The 17,013-nt window shown below is 55.5% G+C and overlaps 6 protein-coding genes across 6 annotated transcripts; 1 reads left to right on the top strand and 5 right to left on the bottom strand.

Moving 5' to 3' along the window:
• Positions 1-8: 8 nt before the first annotated feature.
• On the bottom strand, positions 9-2,198 carry EI97DRAFT_433795 (D-xylulose kinase-like protein). The gene is made up of 3 exons (XM_033798460.1): positions 2,020-2,198; positions 1,451-1,917; positions 9-1,391 (listed from the first exon to the last, which is right to left on the bottom strand). The coding sequence occupies exons 1-3, from the start codon at positions 2,066-2,068 to the stop codon at positions 120-122; spliced, it is 1,788 nt and encodes a 595-aa protein (XP_033653385.1). The 5' UTR covers positions 2,069-2,198; the 3' UTR covers positions 9-119.
• Positions 2,199-2,634: 436 nt separating this feature from the next.
• EI97DRAFT_442835 (uncharacterized protein) lies at positions 2,635-3,733 on the bottom strand (the record flags this gene model as incomplete). Its single annotated transcript, XM_033799779.1, has 3 exons — positions 2,635-2,816; positions 2,848-3,031; positions 3,266-3,733. The coding sequence occupies 3 exons, from the start codon at positions 3,731-3,733 to the stop codon at positions 2,635-2,637; spliced, it is 834 nt and encodes a 277-aa protein (XP_033653384.1).
• Positions 3,734-4,176: 443 nt separating this feature from the next.
• EI97DRAFT_450663 (regulatory protein ral2) lies at positions 4,177-9,871 on the bottom strand (the record flags this gene model as incomplete). The annotated part of the gene is made up of 3 exons (XM_033800297.1): positions 4,177-4,285; positions 5,983-6,168; positions 7,791-9,871. 3 exons carry the CDS (start codon positions 9,869-9,871, stop codon positions 4,177-4,179), a joined length of 2,376 nt encoding a protein of 791 aa, XP_033653383.1.
• Positions 9,872-10,575: 704 nt separating this feature from the next.
• On the bottom strand, positions 10,576-11,420 carry EI97DRAFT_494395 (uncharacterized protein; the record flags this gene model as incomplete). The annotated part of the gene is made up of 2 exons (XM_033802388.1): positions 10,576-10,673; positions 11,003-11,420. Coding segments are annotated over 2 exons (463 nt in total), but the record flags the coding sequence as incomplete, so codon positions are not given.
• Positions 11,421-12,902: 1,482 nt separating this feature from the next.
• EI97DRAFT_458848 (mitochondrial peroxiredoxin PRX1) lies at positions 12,903-13,647 on the bottom strand (the record flags this gene model as incomplete). The annotated part of the gene is made up of 2 exons (XM_033800945.1): positions 12,903-13,245; positions 13,301-13,647. 2 exons carry the CDS (start codon positions 13,645-13,647, stop codon positions 12,903-12,905), a joined length of 690 nt encoding a protein of 229 aa, XP_033653381.1.
• Positions 13,648-15,183: 1,536 nt separating this feature from the next.
• EI97DRAFT_399327 (MFS general substrate transporter) lies at positions 15,184-16,662 on the top strand (the record flags this gene model as incomplete). The annotated part of the gene is made up of 2 exons (XM_033796418.1): positions 15,184-15,484; positions 15,536-16,662. Coding segments are annotated over exons 1-2 (1,191 nt in total), but the record flags the coding sequence as incomplete, so codon positions are not given.
• Positions 16,663-17,013: the final 351 nt, after the last annotated feature.

Here is a 17,013-nt window from a genome sequence, read left to right as displayed (position 1 = left end):
CACCTAGTGCGATGAAAGATGCTAATCCTTTTGTAATTTATGCTCATGCCTGCTGTTCCATATCTCTCCCAAATGATCCTACTTGGAGCATAACCTAACACGACCCTATACATGATAACCTACACCACATCGCCCACCATAGCCTCGTCCTCACGCTTCCTCTCATTCCCAGCCTCCTCGACCACCCTCGCCTCGACGGCCGCAAAACCCTTCAACGCCTCCCCATACCGCTCCCACACGCCCTCCCTATACCCCTCACACACCTTGCGGACGAACCGCTCCTCGTCCCACCTGCCCTCGAGGAAATCGGCAAACTTCTCCCCGTGCCTCCGCTCGACGCCCCACGCCGCCTTGTACGCGGCGCCCAAAGCGCAGGCATTGCCGCCGATATCGAGCTTGAAGACGCCCTCTGCGCCGCCGAGCACCTGGCCCGCCAGGTCGGCGATGGCCGGGTTCGCCGCGCCGCCGCCGACCATGTAGATGCGTTTGGGTTGGGGTGGGAGAGTTCCCTGGGGTTCGACGAGGGGTTGGGAGCGCAGGCGGAGGGAGAGGAATTGCGATTCGAGGATGGCGCGGGCGTCGGCTTGGGGGGTGGGCCAGGATTCGGTATCGTTGGGGCCGACGGGGTTGAGGGCGTGGGTCGAGGCGTCGTACAGGAAGCGCCATGTTCCTGCGCGCACGTTGGGCACGATTTCCGGGCGCGGGAAGAAAAGGCCTAGGCGCATGGGGGAGGTGGATGGGTCGGTTTGGCCCAGGACGGGCGTGCGGGTTGCGGTCTCGTTGAAGGCGTCCCAGGATTTGGGGTCGGAAGTAGAAGAAACCTTGTTGATGGCGTCGCGGATGTGTTCGCGGGCGAGGCCGCCGTTCTTGTAGCACAGCATGAACATGTATTCCCCGGATGTGGTCGGGTGGTTCATGAAGTGGTACGCGGGGTCGGGCTTGTATTGCTTGGTGGACATGAGGAAAGTCGTCGATGTGCCGAGCGAGACGATGGCGTCGGAGCTGCGGAGGGGGAGGGCGAGCATCGTCGAGGGGTTGTCGCCCGTGAAGGCGATGATTTGTGCCGACGGCGGGAAACCGTAGCGCTGGACGAAGTAGGGGGATATGGTGCCGAAGCTCTTGCCGCCGTCGAGCGCTACTTCTCCCAGTTTGGATTTCAAGTCGGAGAGCCCCTCGGAGCCGCCCGCGGCGAGGGCGAGCAGGTCCTCGTGCCAGCGGTTGTTCTCAATGTCCCAGAGGTTGGCGCCGCATACGTCGCTGATGTCCATGGGGGCGACCTTGCCGAGGAAGACGGAGGCCACGAAGGACGAGACGAGGGAGATGCGTGAGGTCGCCTTGTACGCCTCGGCGTACTTCTCGCGGAAGCGGAGGATCTGAGGGCCACTGAAGCGCTGTAGCTTGTCAGTCGAGACAGTTCCATCGGAGGGTTTACTGCTACGAGGAGACGTACATGATGAGCCTTGCTCCCCGTCGCCGCCGCCAACTTCTGCCCATCCCCCATCACCCGATCAAACGCCTCGCACTGCTTCTGCGTACTGGCATCCTGCCAATTCGGACTGAACGGATGGCTGAAAGCTCCCCTTCTCTCCCCCTTGGCCCCGCCCTCCAACTGCTCCACCAGCGTCTTCCCCCCGTCCAATCCCGCCAGCAACGCCTCCGCGTCCCGGTTCCAGAAAACAGTGCCATGCTGCATGCCGGCGCCAGAGATACCCTGGACCCGGGAGAAGTCCGCTCCCTGCTCCTTCAGCCGCTGCAAGACGAGATCGATGGCTTCGAGGAACATGGCGACGGGGGCGAAGACCTCGCCGTCGGCCGGGTTGGTGAGGACGCCCTTTTCGATGCCATATTTGGAGAGGTCGGCGTCGAAGTCGACTTTGGCTTCGTGGACGAGTTTGAGGTCGGATTGGACGATGATGCCTAGGAAATCTCCATGTCAGTATAAGGTTGTATGGGGAGACATTGCCATGGCGGGGTAGGCGGAGGGAGAGTGGGGTAGGTAGGGAGTTGAATTGGGCGCACCTTTCAGTTGCTGGGTGCTGAGATCGAAGCCCAGGTACTGGTTAGCCATGGTCAAGGTATGTACAAAGAGGGAGAACGAGAGTGAGAAGGAGAGGAGGAAGTTGGTGCAAAGACATGTATTCTAGCAGCCGTTTTTTTCTCATGGTAGACGTCGGTGCCGGGCTAATCTTCAATTCCCCCAAGGCCCGATGCTGAAGGGTGACGCCCATCTGCCATCACGTCTTTTGCCGGTCGCGCTTGGCTGGGGTGGGCGGCTTGCCATTGGCCAGCGGTTAAAGACGAGCATTGCCGGATCGGGCAATGGGAATTGCTGGTGAAAGAGTAGTTGTTGACAACGGAAGAGTCGGGAAAACGCTGATGATACATATGTTAGTGATATCATACTTTAAGCTGCAGCTATGGACATGTAGCGTTTTTGGTGGGTGATGCATATTTTCTCCATGTTGGCTATTGTGTCCAAATCTTTTGATTTTCTGGATCTAGTTTCTCTATCCGATGTGATGGGACGGCGAAGGCCGTGGTGCTAGTTTGGAGGTCCATCTACTATCGTTTTGTAATTGCATCGCATCGCCCATTAATGGAGCTATATAGACACTGGTAGGCATCGAGAACTACCTACGTATGAGGGTATGACCAAGTTCTCTTGTCAAAGTAGTGATAGATTTTGCCATGTCGGTTTTGGCGGTCTTTTTCTCCTTTCAATGTTGCTAAGTGTGCTTGCTTCGTGCCCTTTTCACGAGTGCGAGTCCAGGCAACAGGAGGAGCAGATGCGTGTTGCTGGTTTCGGATAGAGCTACCTACTATGTAAGAGCTCCTCTGATGACGCACATCTTCCCGTCCCAACATTCCTCCAGACGCTCACGACCACACACTCCTCTGCCATATATCCCATCATCCCTATCAACCAGGAAGCAGGCTTCTCCAACGATCCCGTGCGATCCACCGCCGTAGTGCCCAGCCTCTCACACCCGAGCTCGGTACTGTAGCAGTGCCTCCCATCCTTAACCGCACACTGCGGTATCCAGCAGCACGAAGTCTGTGCCGCAAGATTTCGCTTTCGTAGAAGTCTTGTTTCCTCCGCAGGGGACGTGGTGACGGCAAGGAAATCAGCGCGAGCGCGTTGTCGAGCCGTTGAATCCGCAGTCTTGCGCTATTTCGCCGTTCTGGCTTTCAGGTATCCATGGCCCGCTTGTGAACTGGGCCAGTATATCCGCTCAACCACGAAAAGACACGTCCTGTTTTATACCTCCCCCCGTCCCTCCAATCTCGCAGGCTCTGGCCTCTGAATCCCCTCGGCTTGCGTCTGCGCAGGGAAGAGCGCGTACTCGTAGGGCGGCGGCGGCGACATCCGCCCTCCACTTCCCCCATAACTGCATTCCTCGCTCTTCCTCTCTTGCTCCTGTTTTCGATCTTCTTGCACCGCGTCCGGGCTAATATCCCCGAATCCAAAGCCCTGCGTTTCCCTCTGCGCCATTCCATTCACTCCCATCTGTCTAGTTTCATTGGCGCGAGCACGAGCGCGACGTTCCTTGCGCCGCCGATGCAGCGCAAACAGCGTAAAAAGGATGCCCAACTTCAGCAAAACGACGAGCACGACGACGACGATGACGATGGTGAGTGGGATGCAGGAGGGGCTGTCGTGCGGGCAGTAGTCGCGGGTGTAGCGTTTCGGAAGGATGTGGGAAGGAGCAGGAGGTGGTGGTGGTGGTGGCATTTTGGAGGGAGAGTGAGGGTCCGAGTGGTTCTGGTGTGATGGATGATGATGGTGTGGTAACTCGCAGCTGTAATTTTGCGTAGAGCCCGTTGATTTCTCGATTTTATTTTATTTTTGAACGAAAAGACGGGCGGGCGTTGGAATGTGTATCCCGTCTCAAGACTGGGGAAGTGAGAGTTGGGCAGTATCCATCGATATCTCGCCCATCTCCATCCTCTGCCTATGTATACGGCTCATTGCACTACTGCGCCGCATACATATCTGGTCCCACGCGCCATGTTCGCCTTGCGATGCGAGAATCCTACGGGGCAATCACTTGCAGTAAGAACATCGCTTCAGCCTCGCGGGCCTTGTACCCGCTTGTACCCGCTTGTACAAGTAAGAAGTATGCCATCCAACAACCCGTGCCTCCCCCGTCTCTCCCAAGTGCTACTAGTGCGTTCCTAGTCTAGGATTCTCGTGCAAGCGCGATCAAGGTGATTGGGTGCTGTGTTGTGCTGTGCTGTGGCGCGGGTAGACAGCTGGGAGGGTATGAATGATATAAGCAGATAACTGAGTCTAACTAGCGAGACTTTTAGTACTCCGTAGGCACACGGGACTGCGTATTTTCCTCAATCAGTTTAGCCGCGGAGGCTCATCCGTGAAACAGCCTCGCCTCGCCTTGCTTCGCCTTGCTTCGCCTCTCACCCAACATCGAGCGCGCTTACGCAGGATTCACCAATTTACTGAGTAGGCGCAGCAGCGAGGCGGACCAATCGTATCGGTGTGCGAGGTACTCCGTCCTTCTGTTGAATACGCTGGGTCAAATGGAGACAGGGCAGAAGTGAGGCCGATGTGAAGCAGTATGTACACAGTAGTAGACTCCGCGGAGCTGCGGATCCAACTATCTCGATGCAGGATATTCATATGCATTTCGCGCCCGTCAAACCCTCCTGAAAGCTGATCATGTCGATATAGAGGATGAAAACATCTCCAGATGCGAGTTTGTACTCTTCCGTTTCTCCCATTCGTTGGTATGAACATGAACGTACCCAGCCCAGATATACTGCAACACCGTCCTCTCTCCGTCCAAACCCATCCAAACTCCATATGATGCATACACAGAAACGACACGCCCAACACCATACCCTTTCATACCCTCTCCTCTCGAACCCAACTCCTCAAACATGCCTCCACCCATTAGCCTGCAGAATCTGCATCTCATTGATCAAACAAAACACGCCCCTCTCCTCCCTCTTCTCCGCTTTCCCATCCCTTACCCCCTCCCCTTCCTGCTTCCACACCCGAACCCTCCACCGCACAACCCCCTCCTTGACCACCACCCACGTCGCCCACCTCCTGACCCGATTCGCCCACACTCTCATCCAGATCCTCGCAGGTCCCATTATTACATTCCCCTCTGCATTCACCTCGTCGTAAGCGGAGCTGCTATATGCGACGCGCACGTTTGGATTCAGCCACACGCCGCGCTGCCGGGACTGCTCGTTATCCGCGTGAATAAGGCAGCACTCGCTGGCCTCGACGTGGTGCGCGGCGAGCGAGTCGGGGATGGCGCGGAACCGCAGTGGCGGGGGCGATGCTTTAGTTCCTCCTCCTCCTCCCTCTTCGTCATCTTCCCGCCTAAGTTCCTTGCTACCATTCTGACTCCCTACCGAGTACTCCCCCACAAACGGCTTTGCATTCATGACGACCATGCCGTTCCAGCAACTCGCCACGGGCACGGCATCGAAGCGCTCGACGGCCCGGCGGGACGCGCGGCTGCGGAAGTACGGCCACACCTGAGAAACGGTTTCGTGGCCCTGGGAGTCGCGCAGGGCGAAGGTGTCGTAGTAGTAAGGGGGGTGGGCGAAGTCGAGGGCGCACGCGGCGGCGTAGTCGTTGTGGTTGGTGGCGAGGAGGGTGAGGACGTCGGCTGGCTGGATATGTCAGTTCTCTTCCAAACCATAGGCGCGGCAATTCGTGAAACCCATAGAGGAAATAAAAAACAAACTTACAGTGAACACGACATCATTCAAAAACAGCACCTTCTCCCACCTCCTCCCCTCCCCAAACTCATTTCTCAAAGGCTCCAATACGCGATTCCTCAACTCCGCCAGGAACGGAATCCGCCTCCTCCCCCACTCCCCACCTCCAACGCTTCCCTTCGGAATCCTCACCCACCCGCCAGGCTGCCTCTCCTCCTCCTTCGCCGGCGCGCTATTAATCTCATCCTCGTGGCTCCGCTGCTCCAGCACGATCGACCGACGCACCCCCAGCGCCTCGAGCGCGTCGTCAAGTTCGCGCAGCGCGGCTTTGGTGTCGTCGTAGCTGCCGCTTTCGTAGATGGAGACGTAGACGTTTTCCGGGCCGAGGGTGTGGACAAGCGAGACAAGGGCGGCGTTCCAGCGGTCGCGGAGGAGGTGCGCGGAGTTCCAGTGTTGGCTGGCGATGAAGAGCTTCGGTGCGGGTGCGGGTGTTGAGGGCTTGGAAGAGCTGTCCTTCTCCTCATGGGGCTGGGTTCCGGTCCCAGTCCATGGTGCTCGCCCACGGTGGTAATTGCTGACAATGGATTCCCGTGCTGCTAGCGCTTCGTGTTGGTTGTTGTAGATGGTGAGGACGTGTAGGCTGTCCCATACCAGCAGAAGAAGCAGCACGACGCGGAAGGCTGGGTGACGGAGGAGACGGCGACGGCGGAGTCGGTGCCAGGCATGTGTGAACATCAGAAAAGGGAGGATTTCGACATTCGAAGGCACGGCGTCATGCCTGGTGCGGCGAGTGAAGGGAGCGTATCCAGCGAAGTCGTAGTGTAGTCAGTATAATGATCGACAGAGACACCTCCAAGTTATCCAGAAAGAGGGTGTCCCTGAAATCCAGCGGAAAGCTTGCCAAGTCGATCGCTCAAACGCCCGAACCTATTCACTGTCTGACCGAGAATTCAATAACAAGCAGACATCCGTCGACAGCTAGCTCGAGGGCAGCGAGAGGCGTGGCAGCTTCAAGGGCGGCGCAGTCGGAAGACCCTCCATTTGTCGCATCGTCATCATCCATGGCTTCCGGCCAGGGACGGGGCGAAGCTGCCTTAATAAGCCTGTGAGGACTTGTTTTGATCTCCGTCGGTGCCGGCTGAAACGTAAGCTGTCAGCTTGGACCTGGAACATGCATAATGAACGATGCATGCGGCCAAGACTCAAGAGACATTCCGTTGGGGTTTGGGCGGGGAACGGTGGGGCCGATACAGCAGGGGAGCACGTTTGAGAGCAATTATGTGCCAGAGAGGATATGAAGCGGTAGGATAGAGTTGGATAGAAAGATAGAAAGGGCGAGCGTTCGTGGTAGTTGAGGGTGGTGGTCGGGTGGCAATTTCCACTTGATCTATCCGTTGCTTGGCATTTTTTGATTATAAGTATCATAGCATTTGTAAGTTTAGGAGAAGAGACACGGAGATTGTAGCATCAGGAGTCACAACAAGGCATACGCTATACGCTCAGAACCATGTAATAGCTCCATTCATAAGACGTCTATTCTCCTCGAAGAAGCACCTTTCATATCCATGAATATATATATCCAAGAAGCAAAGAGAGCAAGGAAGAAAGCCCAGTGACATATAGCGAACCCCCCTTGCCAGAAACCTTCCATCTTACAAATGATACTGGGAATACATAAATCATCGCAAGCTCATCAGGCAAATGCCTCATCGCATTCCATCTCTCACGCCCCTGGTCCTACCAAGCCTAGTCCCAATCCCTCTCCTCCATTCGCTCCCCCATTCTCATCCCTCACCCTCGAAGCTCCCCTCCCCATCTCCCTCATCCTCCTCCCCTCCATCAAACCCCTCAACCCACGCTTCTGCAGCCCAACAACGGCGCTCATCTCACCGCTCCAAATCTCGCGCTCAGCGCCAATGTGGCCAGCGTCGCCCAACTCGGATGTCGATCCGGATGTGGACGTGGAAGTGGCGGAGCTGACCTCGTCTTCTTGGGCATCGCTTTCGACCTCGGTGTCGATGCGGAGGGCACGGAGCGCGGGGTCCAGCGAACGCATCGCGCCATGTGCGCCATTGGTTGACGAGGGGACAGACGGGTCCAACAGTCCATTTGTGGTGCCGTTGGAGGCAATGCCGTTGACGCCCAGGAAGGAGACGCCGGAACCCCCTCCAGCAGCCATGGCAGCGGCATTGAAGATAGCGGCAGTGTTGCGGTTATCCAGCAAGAGGTGTAATCGCTCGATGATGGCTTCCAGGAGCCCGTCGATGTGGTAGGGGCGCGCGAGTTGTAGGAGAGAGCACAGAATCTGTGGTGTACATAGGGGCGAGTTTAGAGGTGGTAGCGAGGATGTGTAGAGGTAGTGGATGAGTGCTTGGAGGGTCAGGTGCGTATGTGGGAGGTAGAGCGTACGAGGCCTGCGCGTAGGGGGCAGGTTTGAAGGTTCGGGAGGGCCGAAGTATGTATTAGTCGCGCTTCCCGTGGTGACGGTTTCGGTCGATACGACGCTGTTGTTTGTAAGGGTGGTTGCGGCAGAGTAGTTTGTCCGTATCGACGGAGTGATGGTGATGCTGGAGTTGCGAGATGGATGTCCTGCGCCTGGAGGTCGAAGGGTTGCCGTGTCCGAGTGCTCCTGAGTGGTGCTCTCGCGCAGCAGTTGATTGAAGTAAGGCCCCCAACGGCGAGCCACCAGATGAGAGTTTACGGGAATGCGCTCGCCGTTTATCGCGAGGAAATCCATGTCAGCGAACTCGCGCATGCTCAGGACTAGCTGGCCCAGGTTCACTGCTGCTGGAGACAATTGCCGTCCGCCAGCTTTCAGGTCGAGTCCAACGGTATGCCGGGGTGCACTGACGGAATGGAAGCTGGAATTGGGCGTCACCCTGCGCGGGTTGTCGTAGAGTCCAAACGCTTCCAGCTCGACTACGCAGATGTTGGAGAAGTTGATGCGCCGGTGGTGATAGTCCTCCACCAAGCTCCGTTTACGGTTCCCTAGTATGACGAAAGCGTTTCTGCGATTCCACAAGATGCCCCTGTTCCAGCTCCCTTGAGTGAAGATGTTCCCTCCAGCCTCGATGCGGCCCCAGGTCAAGGTCCGGAGGTCCAAAGCCCAAAGCGCGTACTCCTGCTTATGAGACGTCAAGAATGTACCACTGACGACGAAATGGTTGTTGATGATGCCGCCATTAGGGAAACGCAGACCAGGAGGGGAGAATTCCCCGTGCATCGGCTTCTCCGCAAGCGTGCCATCTGGATACCTGATTTGCAGATCCAACTTGACATCCAGGAAGTTGTAGTTGGAATAGATTAACATGGGCGTGCCTTGCCCGTTGGATTGCGAATTTCGTTGTCGTATGTCTTGATCGCTCCCAGTTCGCGCTCCATTGCCAATCTTTGCTGGATCCAAGTTGGTTAAGGGTGCAACCACACTTCTGTAAGCACCACAACTCCTCCCGAGCGGGTGGGTCGCAGTCCACTTGAGGCTGCGTAGATTGAAGACGCTGATTTGCTCAATGTAGTGATTGGCGTTGTCCTGTCCGCCTACTACAACCATTTCCGCACCTCCTTCTCCATCCAAATCGACACCGATGGAACCCTGGTTTGGGTTGGCGGACGAAGGATTGTGTCTGATGGACCCGAGGGGCGCATTTGGCGAAACAAATGTCGCGGATGATGGAAGGATAGTCGCGCAGTGGGCATATCGTCCCTGAGGGCCATCATTGGTGGCTACACGCATCCACGTGCGTGTAGGGATATCATAAATGTGGATATCAGACATGACCACAACCTCAGGCCCGTCTACAGGTGCGCCTTGTGCTGCAGACGGTACGTGGCCAGGTTGAGAGCCGGCTGCGGACATGCCTCCATAGCAGACCAGCTTCGTGTCCCCGAGAGCACAAACACTATGGAAGTACCGAGGAGGCGGGATATCTCCTTTCGCCTCCATTTTGGTCCAGTGTCTCCGAACGAGATCCAATTCGTACAGGTCTGCCGTAAGCATGGGTCGTGTCCGTGAGAGCCTCTTCCCCCCGAAGACAAATAGCTTGTCGCCGATGATGGTGGTTGTGGCTCCCACCAAGGGGCGCGGCTCACGCCCGGTCGTCCTGTGCACATTGCATACAAGGCCAGAAAGACCGGAAGTTGCAGCGGACGGAGTTGCCAGACCAGCAGTCTGCATTAGCGCTGGAGTCGCGCCGGCACCAAAACCGGGAGTCCTGGCTGAAGCGGTTGGTGGGCGTTCATTTGCAGCTTCTTGAGCCCCCTGTCGATGAAGGCTCGTCTGGCTGCTGTTCACGCTCGAAATGTAGGTTCCAGAACCACTACGAAAGGAGTCTGAATAGAGCTGGGATGGCGAAGGCGCCGAGGTCTGGGAATCGATCGTATTGGTGCGGCTTGTGTTGGGGGTTTGACCAGACATGGTGGCCGGACTTGGATCCCCGGGGGAAGGCAGTGGAGGGAATTGAGAATTAGGGTGAGCAAAGCCAAGGCGAGAGGTGGAGAATCTTTGTATGGGCAATATCCAGTCTGGTATTACTATCTCCACATGCCTAGACCTCCAGCTTGGAGAATTGCCTGCGAGCTTGCGGCCTGGTAGGGGAAAGTCGGAGAGACTGGTGCGGTCGCTTGATACAACGGTTGAAGTTCTCGAAGAAGTGAGTCCGGCGGAGTCGCATGGGCTATCTGGTCCTACACCGGACGCATAGCGTGGAATAACAATGGGCACGTGCCTGGGCCTGGTCCGAGTGGAAGGGGTAGGGCTCTCCACCAAAGAGTCGTGAAAAGAGACTGATTGGGATGGCGTTGGGGAATCAGAGGAGGGGGGAAAGATTGAAGGGAAGATCTGGCCGAGTGGTGAGTGCTTCTCCTGCGACCAGAAAGCACTCGCTTGAGCCTTAACCGCTTGGGCTTTGTCCAGAAGGCTGGGGAGCTGTCGCTCAATGGAGTGGTGGAGCCGACGACAGAAGGGTAGGCGACCACGCCTAGGGGGAGCATGTTAGCGATGAAACTGGAGTCGAGTACGAGACGGCCAAAGGAAACGAGTGAAATGCAATAGCGGGCTCAAAAGGGATCATGTCGTGGTTTTCAACGGGCGTGGGGGAGACGTTGACCGTCACGAGCTGCAGATGGATGTGCCTTTTGCAGCCATGGTCGGCAAGGTGGAAAGCCATGGTTTGCAGATCAGGAAGGGAGATACAGCTGCGGTGCAGCCGTATGCGTGGTACCGGGATGTCTTGGTCAAGCCATAGGCATTGCGGTACACCATTACATGAAAGGAAAATTGGGTGGGTTAGGCGTGAGGGATACGTACGCGGGAAAAGAGCACCACAACCAGCGGGCTTGAGAAGACAGAAGAGAGTGTAGAAGGAAACTTGAGCGGATAGAGAGGAGGAGGCCTCGTTCTGGAGGGAGGTGCCTGTAGAGTGGAGGGCTGGCGCAGCGGAGAGGGTTTCGAGGGGTGGAGGTGAAGGTTGGGGGTCGGTCGGTGATGTGGGTAGGGCGGCCGAGCTAAGCCCCGGACCGCGCTAGGGCGGGGCCTGAGAATTGATGAACTGTAAGGGAACCGACCAAGCCAGGCAGACGGGTGCGGACAAAGAAGATGCAAACAGCACACTTCAGAATAGGAAAAGGAGGTGCGTTTGATGTCGTCGGTCGAGGACGATGGTGGGAGCTCACGCGACGCGTGCGGCGCAGCTTCGGGAATGAAATGGGAAGTCTGGAAGTTCGGGAAGGATGAAGGGTGCCCGAGTCGGCACAGCTGGTTAATAAAGTATAATATGCTTAGACTTATACCTAAGCCTTAGAGAATATGTAATAGCTCTAGACCTAGCCTAGGCCTAGTCTATACTAAGCTTTAAGTAAGTTTTTAAAATCTCTATAACCTATAGCCCTTAGGGTTCCTATAACTAGGATAGCTCTATTATAGTCTATAGACTTAATACACTTATTAATATAAAAAAAGATTAAATACACTCTAGGAGGGGAGGATGTAGTAATTCCTGTTGTCAGATGGTAAGCCAGTTTATGGACATCCCATCTGGGACTGGAGAGGAGGACTGGGAGAAGATGTCTGTACCGGTACTGTCTGAGGACATATGGCTAGTGATTCTGCAGTGGCTAGTGCCCTGCACAGCCTTGGCGCCCAGAGAAGGAACATCAAAACCAGTGTCAGGCCCCAGCCTCATACACAAGGACACAACTGAATACAATCAGTCAACCCATCTTTATTCAATCTTTCTGTCACCGTGACATCTTCAGATACCATCAAATCTGACAAGTCCCTATCTCTTCTAGTAACTTATCCTTAAGCTCCTTGTTACTATATACACGTTGCAACTCTGCAGTCTCTATAGTTACTAGCAGGCTTCCTCTATATAGTAATAGGCAATTTTAGTAATCCTTAGTACAAGAAAGGCAAAAGTCTATTATAAACTACTATCCTTAGACAGCTAGTTGTAATAGGTGAGATCCTAGTAGAGTTATACCTATTTAGGAAGGTAGCAGGGTTGTAAGTGCGCTAGCAGCAAATTTAAACGTGTTCTTTTGTTAATAGACAACAGATAACTAAATACTCCGCCTATTACAGATAGAGCTAACTTAGGACTAGCAAATTACTCCTTAATAGGCCGCGGAACTAAACAGTCCCCTAATTACAACTCTATTACAGCTGAAAAGCCCGTGCGAGAGATCCTTAATTCTGGAACTAAACACGCCCTAAGTCTAAAAAGATCTATATTGGCGCTGCCTGCTCTTTAGCCGCTGCTGGACAGCTTGGATAATATATCATTGGGAGCGGATGGAACACGGTTGCGAGCCATTGTCGGCAGCGGGTGCTACAGAGGTACAGTACAAGCACACCGATGGGGAAAGGGGACTGCGATAGTCGACGTATCCACATGAGCAATTCACGCAGACGGCGCCCAAGCAATACTTCAGCCACAGTGTCGCTCCTTAGGGTTGCAAGGCTGACGGTTGAACAGTCACACACATGCACCGTTGTTGGCGAGATCCTCTGTTATTATTTCTTGTGGACGTGATGGGATTATCTGGGCTTGTTCGTTTCAGCCCTACAAGACCCATACCCTCCGCTTTGATGCCAGAATGCCGGGATTTCTGTTTCTGGAAGCATCCTCATGTCTTCCCAACAAAATCCTTGGCCCAATTCCCAAGACTGCATCCACCACAGCGCCGGCACTGCCTCGTCATCTCCTTTATACAGCAGCGCTCGTCTTCTCCTTGGGGAGGGGCGTGAAGCGGAGGTAGGGCTTGACAATTCTGAATTCGGGAAAGAGCGTCTTGGCCTCTTCGTTCTTGACGCTGGGGTGCACAATGACATCGTCTCCCGGCACCCAGTTGATGGGCGTGGTTATCCGGTGCTTGTCGCCCGTCTGGAGCGAGTCGATGACGCGCAGCACCTCGGCGCTGTTGCGGCCGGTCGAGGCCGGGTACGACATGATGAGGCGGATCGTCTTCTTGGGGTCGATGATGAAGACGGAGCGGATGGTGAAGGCGATGCCCTTGGAGTCGACGTTGGTCGTGTCCTGGTAGTCCAGCCTGCTCCAGGTTAACACCTCATGTTCTCGGAAGAGCGTGAGGGATGAGTACGTACATGTCGTACAGATAGGCGACCTTCCTCTCCTTGTCTCCAATGATGGGGAAGGTCAGGGTGGCGCCCGAGACCTCATTAATGTCCTTGATCCAGCCCTCGTGGCTGTCAATGGTGTTGGCGGAGAGGCCGATGAGCTTGACGCCGCGCTTGGTGAACTCGGGCTCGAGCTTCGCAAAGGCGCCCAGCTCGGTGGTGCAGACGGGCGTGTAGTCCTCGGGGTGGGAGAAGAGCACGACCCAGTTGTCGCCAATGAACTCGTGGAAGTCAATGGGGCCCTTTGTCGTCTCGGCCTGGAAGTTGGGGGCAATGCTGCCGAGGCGGAGGGGTTCAGCACGCTGTTCGGCCATGGTGATTCTGCTTTCTTCTGGTCATGGTCAGCGCGGGGCCCGATGCAAACACCGCAAACTCGCTCTGGAGACCAGCTGTAGAGGGGAGTAATGGAGGGGTGGCGGGGTAGCGGGGTAATACCGTTCATCCCGGCCCTGGCGGAGGATGCAACGGGAGAAATCAATGCGGGGATACTTACAGAAAAAGGGTGCAAGCAAGGGAAACTGGGGTATCTCGAGAACTGCAAGGCGTATGGATTTGTGTGTTAAAAAGTGAAGATGGTTCAGATGAGCGGCAGACAAGTCTTTTTATCATTGCCCAAGCTGTGGTCCCTCGATGTGCTCGACCCGGCTGGATTAGGAAAGGTGGATATTGCGCAATCGCCATGCCAATGCTTCCTCAGCAGTCTCTTTCACCAATGTCAATGGGCTGATGGACACTCTTCGCCGACGTCGGTATTGTCCTATACGAGACCACCAAGTCCGTGGCAACGCGTGGGGGGCGGCAAGAAGGTGTGAAACCCAAGGCTCGCTCCAGGCCCTTGCAATTGTGTTGCTCTGTATAGAAGGGACTAGATACCGTATACATAGTTTCACACTAAAGCGTCCCTGCTAACTGCGGTACTAACTCGAACACTCCCAGCTACTATGGTCCTCCAGTATTCGACGAATCAGGGGCCGTCTCTATCTCAGTTTACTACGTCTACCAGATCGGACACGGTGTTTACCGTTGTGTCGGAATGGCACGAAACGCTCTCTTTCTCGTGCAAGGGCAAGGGGTTTCCATCACTAGCTAGATGAGGAGATTCCCATTTCTAGTCTGCAATGGCACTAATCAAGAAAATTCCCCTGTTCGCTACACCTTGAAGGCTCGACATTTCCATCGACTCTTCCCCCGCCAGCTTTCCGACGGGCTCCATTTCGTCAGCAACCACACTGACAACATCTTGTCATCATCTTCCTCGAGTCCGCCTGCTCATTGGAGACACATTATCGAGAATCACATTTCCGCCGTCAGCAGTCGCTCTATCAAGATGGCGCCATGGGGACATGAGAGCTCTGTTTGTACTTTGTGTCCGATAGGGCGTGTTGCTGAACAGACCCTACACCAACCAGGCCAAAGCACCAACCCCAAACCGATCCTTACCCATACAGCATATCCACTTTTGCTAACTCGAAAATGCATCGCCAAGCATATCCGACTTTATCTCCCGTCCAGCAATACCACGCTTAGCAACGGTAGTATGCATCTTCCCGCCATGATCTTCATGCCTCTTCGTTGCTGGCTTTCTTCCCTTTCTTCCATTTCAGTCCCGTCTTCTTTCTTCAAGCCTTTCGCCCTGTTGCCCCTTCTCCAGGGCGGTTGATGCCATCATGTCGCCTCAACTCCACACAAATGGTGCAATTGCAATTCCCGGGAGAAAACCTACGGAAATAAGCAGCCCCATATACCCGGATGATCACTCTGATGTGCCACCGCCGCAATCCGACAGTGAGGATGTCGAAGAATTCGCTGAAAAGTCAAGTGGATATAAAGAAGAAGGTGGAACTCCAGAAGAGGGAGAAATTGTCTACCAATACTTGACTTTCGAGACCGAGGTCCCTACGCCATCCTCAATTTTATATCTACCAAAGGACGATCAAGCGCCACCACCACCCCAACCCAATCTCACCAAGTACACGTCGCCCTTCGAATGGTCGAGTACCAGGAAGAGCATCACAATATGGATCTCCTGCATCATCACATCCTTGACTGCCTTCAGTGCGGGCTCGTACAGTCCCGGCATTGGACAAATGAGTCAAGAATGGCATGTGAGTAATGTAGCAGCACTGGTCGGCATCACCATGTTCACAAGCGGTACGTTTACTGTTATTCAAAATCAGGATGTGTATTCTAACAACGTCCTAGGCTTCGCAATCGCCCCCATGGTCCTAGCCCCTTTTTCAGAGGTCCAAGGCCGACGCCCCGTCTTCATCGCGAGTGGCATCCTCTTCGTCATCTGCCAACTCTGCACCGGCCTCACGCAGTCGTACGCAGGAATGCTCGTAGCCCGCTTCTTCGCCGGCGTGGGCGGATCTACCTTCTCCTCCATCATCGGTGGCGTCGTGTCGGACATCTACCACACGGATGACCGCAACAAGCCCATGGCCATCTTCAGTGGAGGCGCCCTCTGCGGCACCGGCCTGGGCCCTCTCGTAGCCGGCTTCATTGCGCAAAACACCTCCTGGCGATGGATCTTCCACGTCCAAACCATCGTCGACGCCCTCATGGTCGCTCTCATCGTCCTCGTCTTCCAAGAAACCCGCGGCAGCGTCCTACTCAGCCGCAAGGCCCACGCCCTCAACAAATGGTATGACGCTCTCGAAGCCGCCGGTTACTCCTCCGCCATCTCCCTCCCATGCTCCCACGCATCACCCAAAGACCCCATCATGATCCCATCCCCCCAACGCATCCGCTGGAAGGTCCTCTCGGACGAAGAACGCAGCTCCCTCACCAAAATGATCGCCATCTCCCTCTACCGCCCCTTCCACCTCCTCAGCACCGAGCCCGTCGTCTTCTTCTTCTCCCTCTGGGTCGCCTTCTCCTGGGCCGTCCTGTACCTGACCCTCGCCGCCATCCCGTTAGTCTTCCAACACACCCACGCCTTCTCCCTCCAGCAAGCCAACGCCGTCTTCGCCGCCACCTCCCTCGGCGCCATCCTCGCCACCTTGCTCTCCATCTACCAGGAACGTCTTGCCCGCAGCAAAAGGTACGCACATACCACCTTCGCCCGCAACATGGCTACGGGAGTCCCCGAAGCGAGACTCTACTTCGTGTGCGTCGAGTCCGTCTTCATGCCCGTCGGCATGCTGCTGTTCGGCTGGAGCGGCACCTACAGCCACGTCCATTGGATGGTGCCCGCTCTCGGGATCGTGCTGGCCACGATCGGCATCTTTGCTATTTACCTCAGCACGTTTAATTATCTGGCTGATACGTATCATCGGTATGCGAGCTCGGCGCTGGCGGCGCAGAGTTTTTGCCGGAATATGTTGGGTGCGTCGTACCTTTTCTCTCTCCCTCTCTCTCTCCCTCCCCCTCTCTCCCCATTGTGTCTCTCTCTAAGACTCGACTTTTCTTTTCCTTTCCTGGCTTGTTCCCTACATATTTCCTCACGTGATTCTTTATGCTCTTCGGCGGGATGCTGATGCCTTGTTCTTCCTTTTCACCCTTTTCCCGGCTTTTCGTCCTCTGCTTCCCTCTTCCTCTACCCTCCTCTCAGTCCTCCTCCCACTTACTAACACAAACCCCTCTAGGCGGCGTCTTCCCCCTCATAACGACCCAGCTCTACACGCGCCTGGGCTTCGGCCCCGCCAGCTCGCTGCTCGGCGGCATCGGGCTGCTGCTGA

Source organism: Westerdykella ornata (genome assembly GCF_010094085.1).
Source record: "Westerdykella ornata strain CBS 379.55 unplaced genomic scaffold EI97scaffold_12, whole genome shotgun sequence".
NCBI lineage: Eukaryota > Fungi > Ascomycota > Dothideomycetes > Pleosporales > Sporormiaceae > Westerdykella > Westerdykella ornata.
The sequence above is the reverse complement of the archived record's forward strand: the minus strand, read 5'-3'. Positions and strand labels throughout refer to the sequence as shown.

Excerpts from the sequence above, each read along its gene's own strand:
- EI97DRAFT_433795 (XM_033798460.1), bottom strand. The coding sequence starts at position 2,068 with ATGGCTAACCAGTACCTGGGCTTCGATCTCAGCACCCAGCAACTGAAA. Across the intron at positions 1,918-2,019 it reads CAGCACCCAGCAACTGAAAG|GCATCATCGTCCAATCCGAC; the intron begins GTGCGCCCAATT and ends GAGATTTCCTAG. Across the intron at positions 1,392-1,450 it reads CGGGGAGCAAGGCTCATCAT|CGCTTCAGTGGCCCTCAGAT; the intron begins GTACGTCTCCTC and ends GACAAGCTACAG.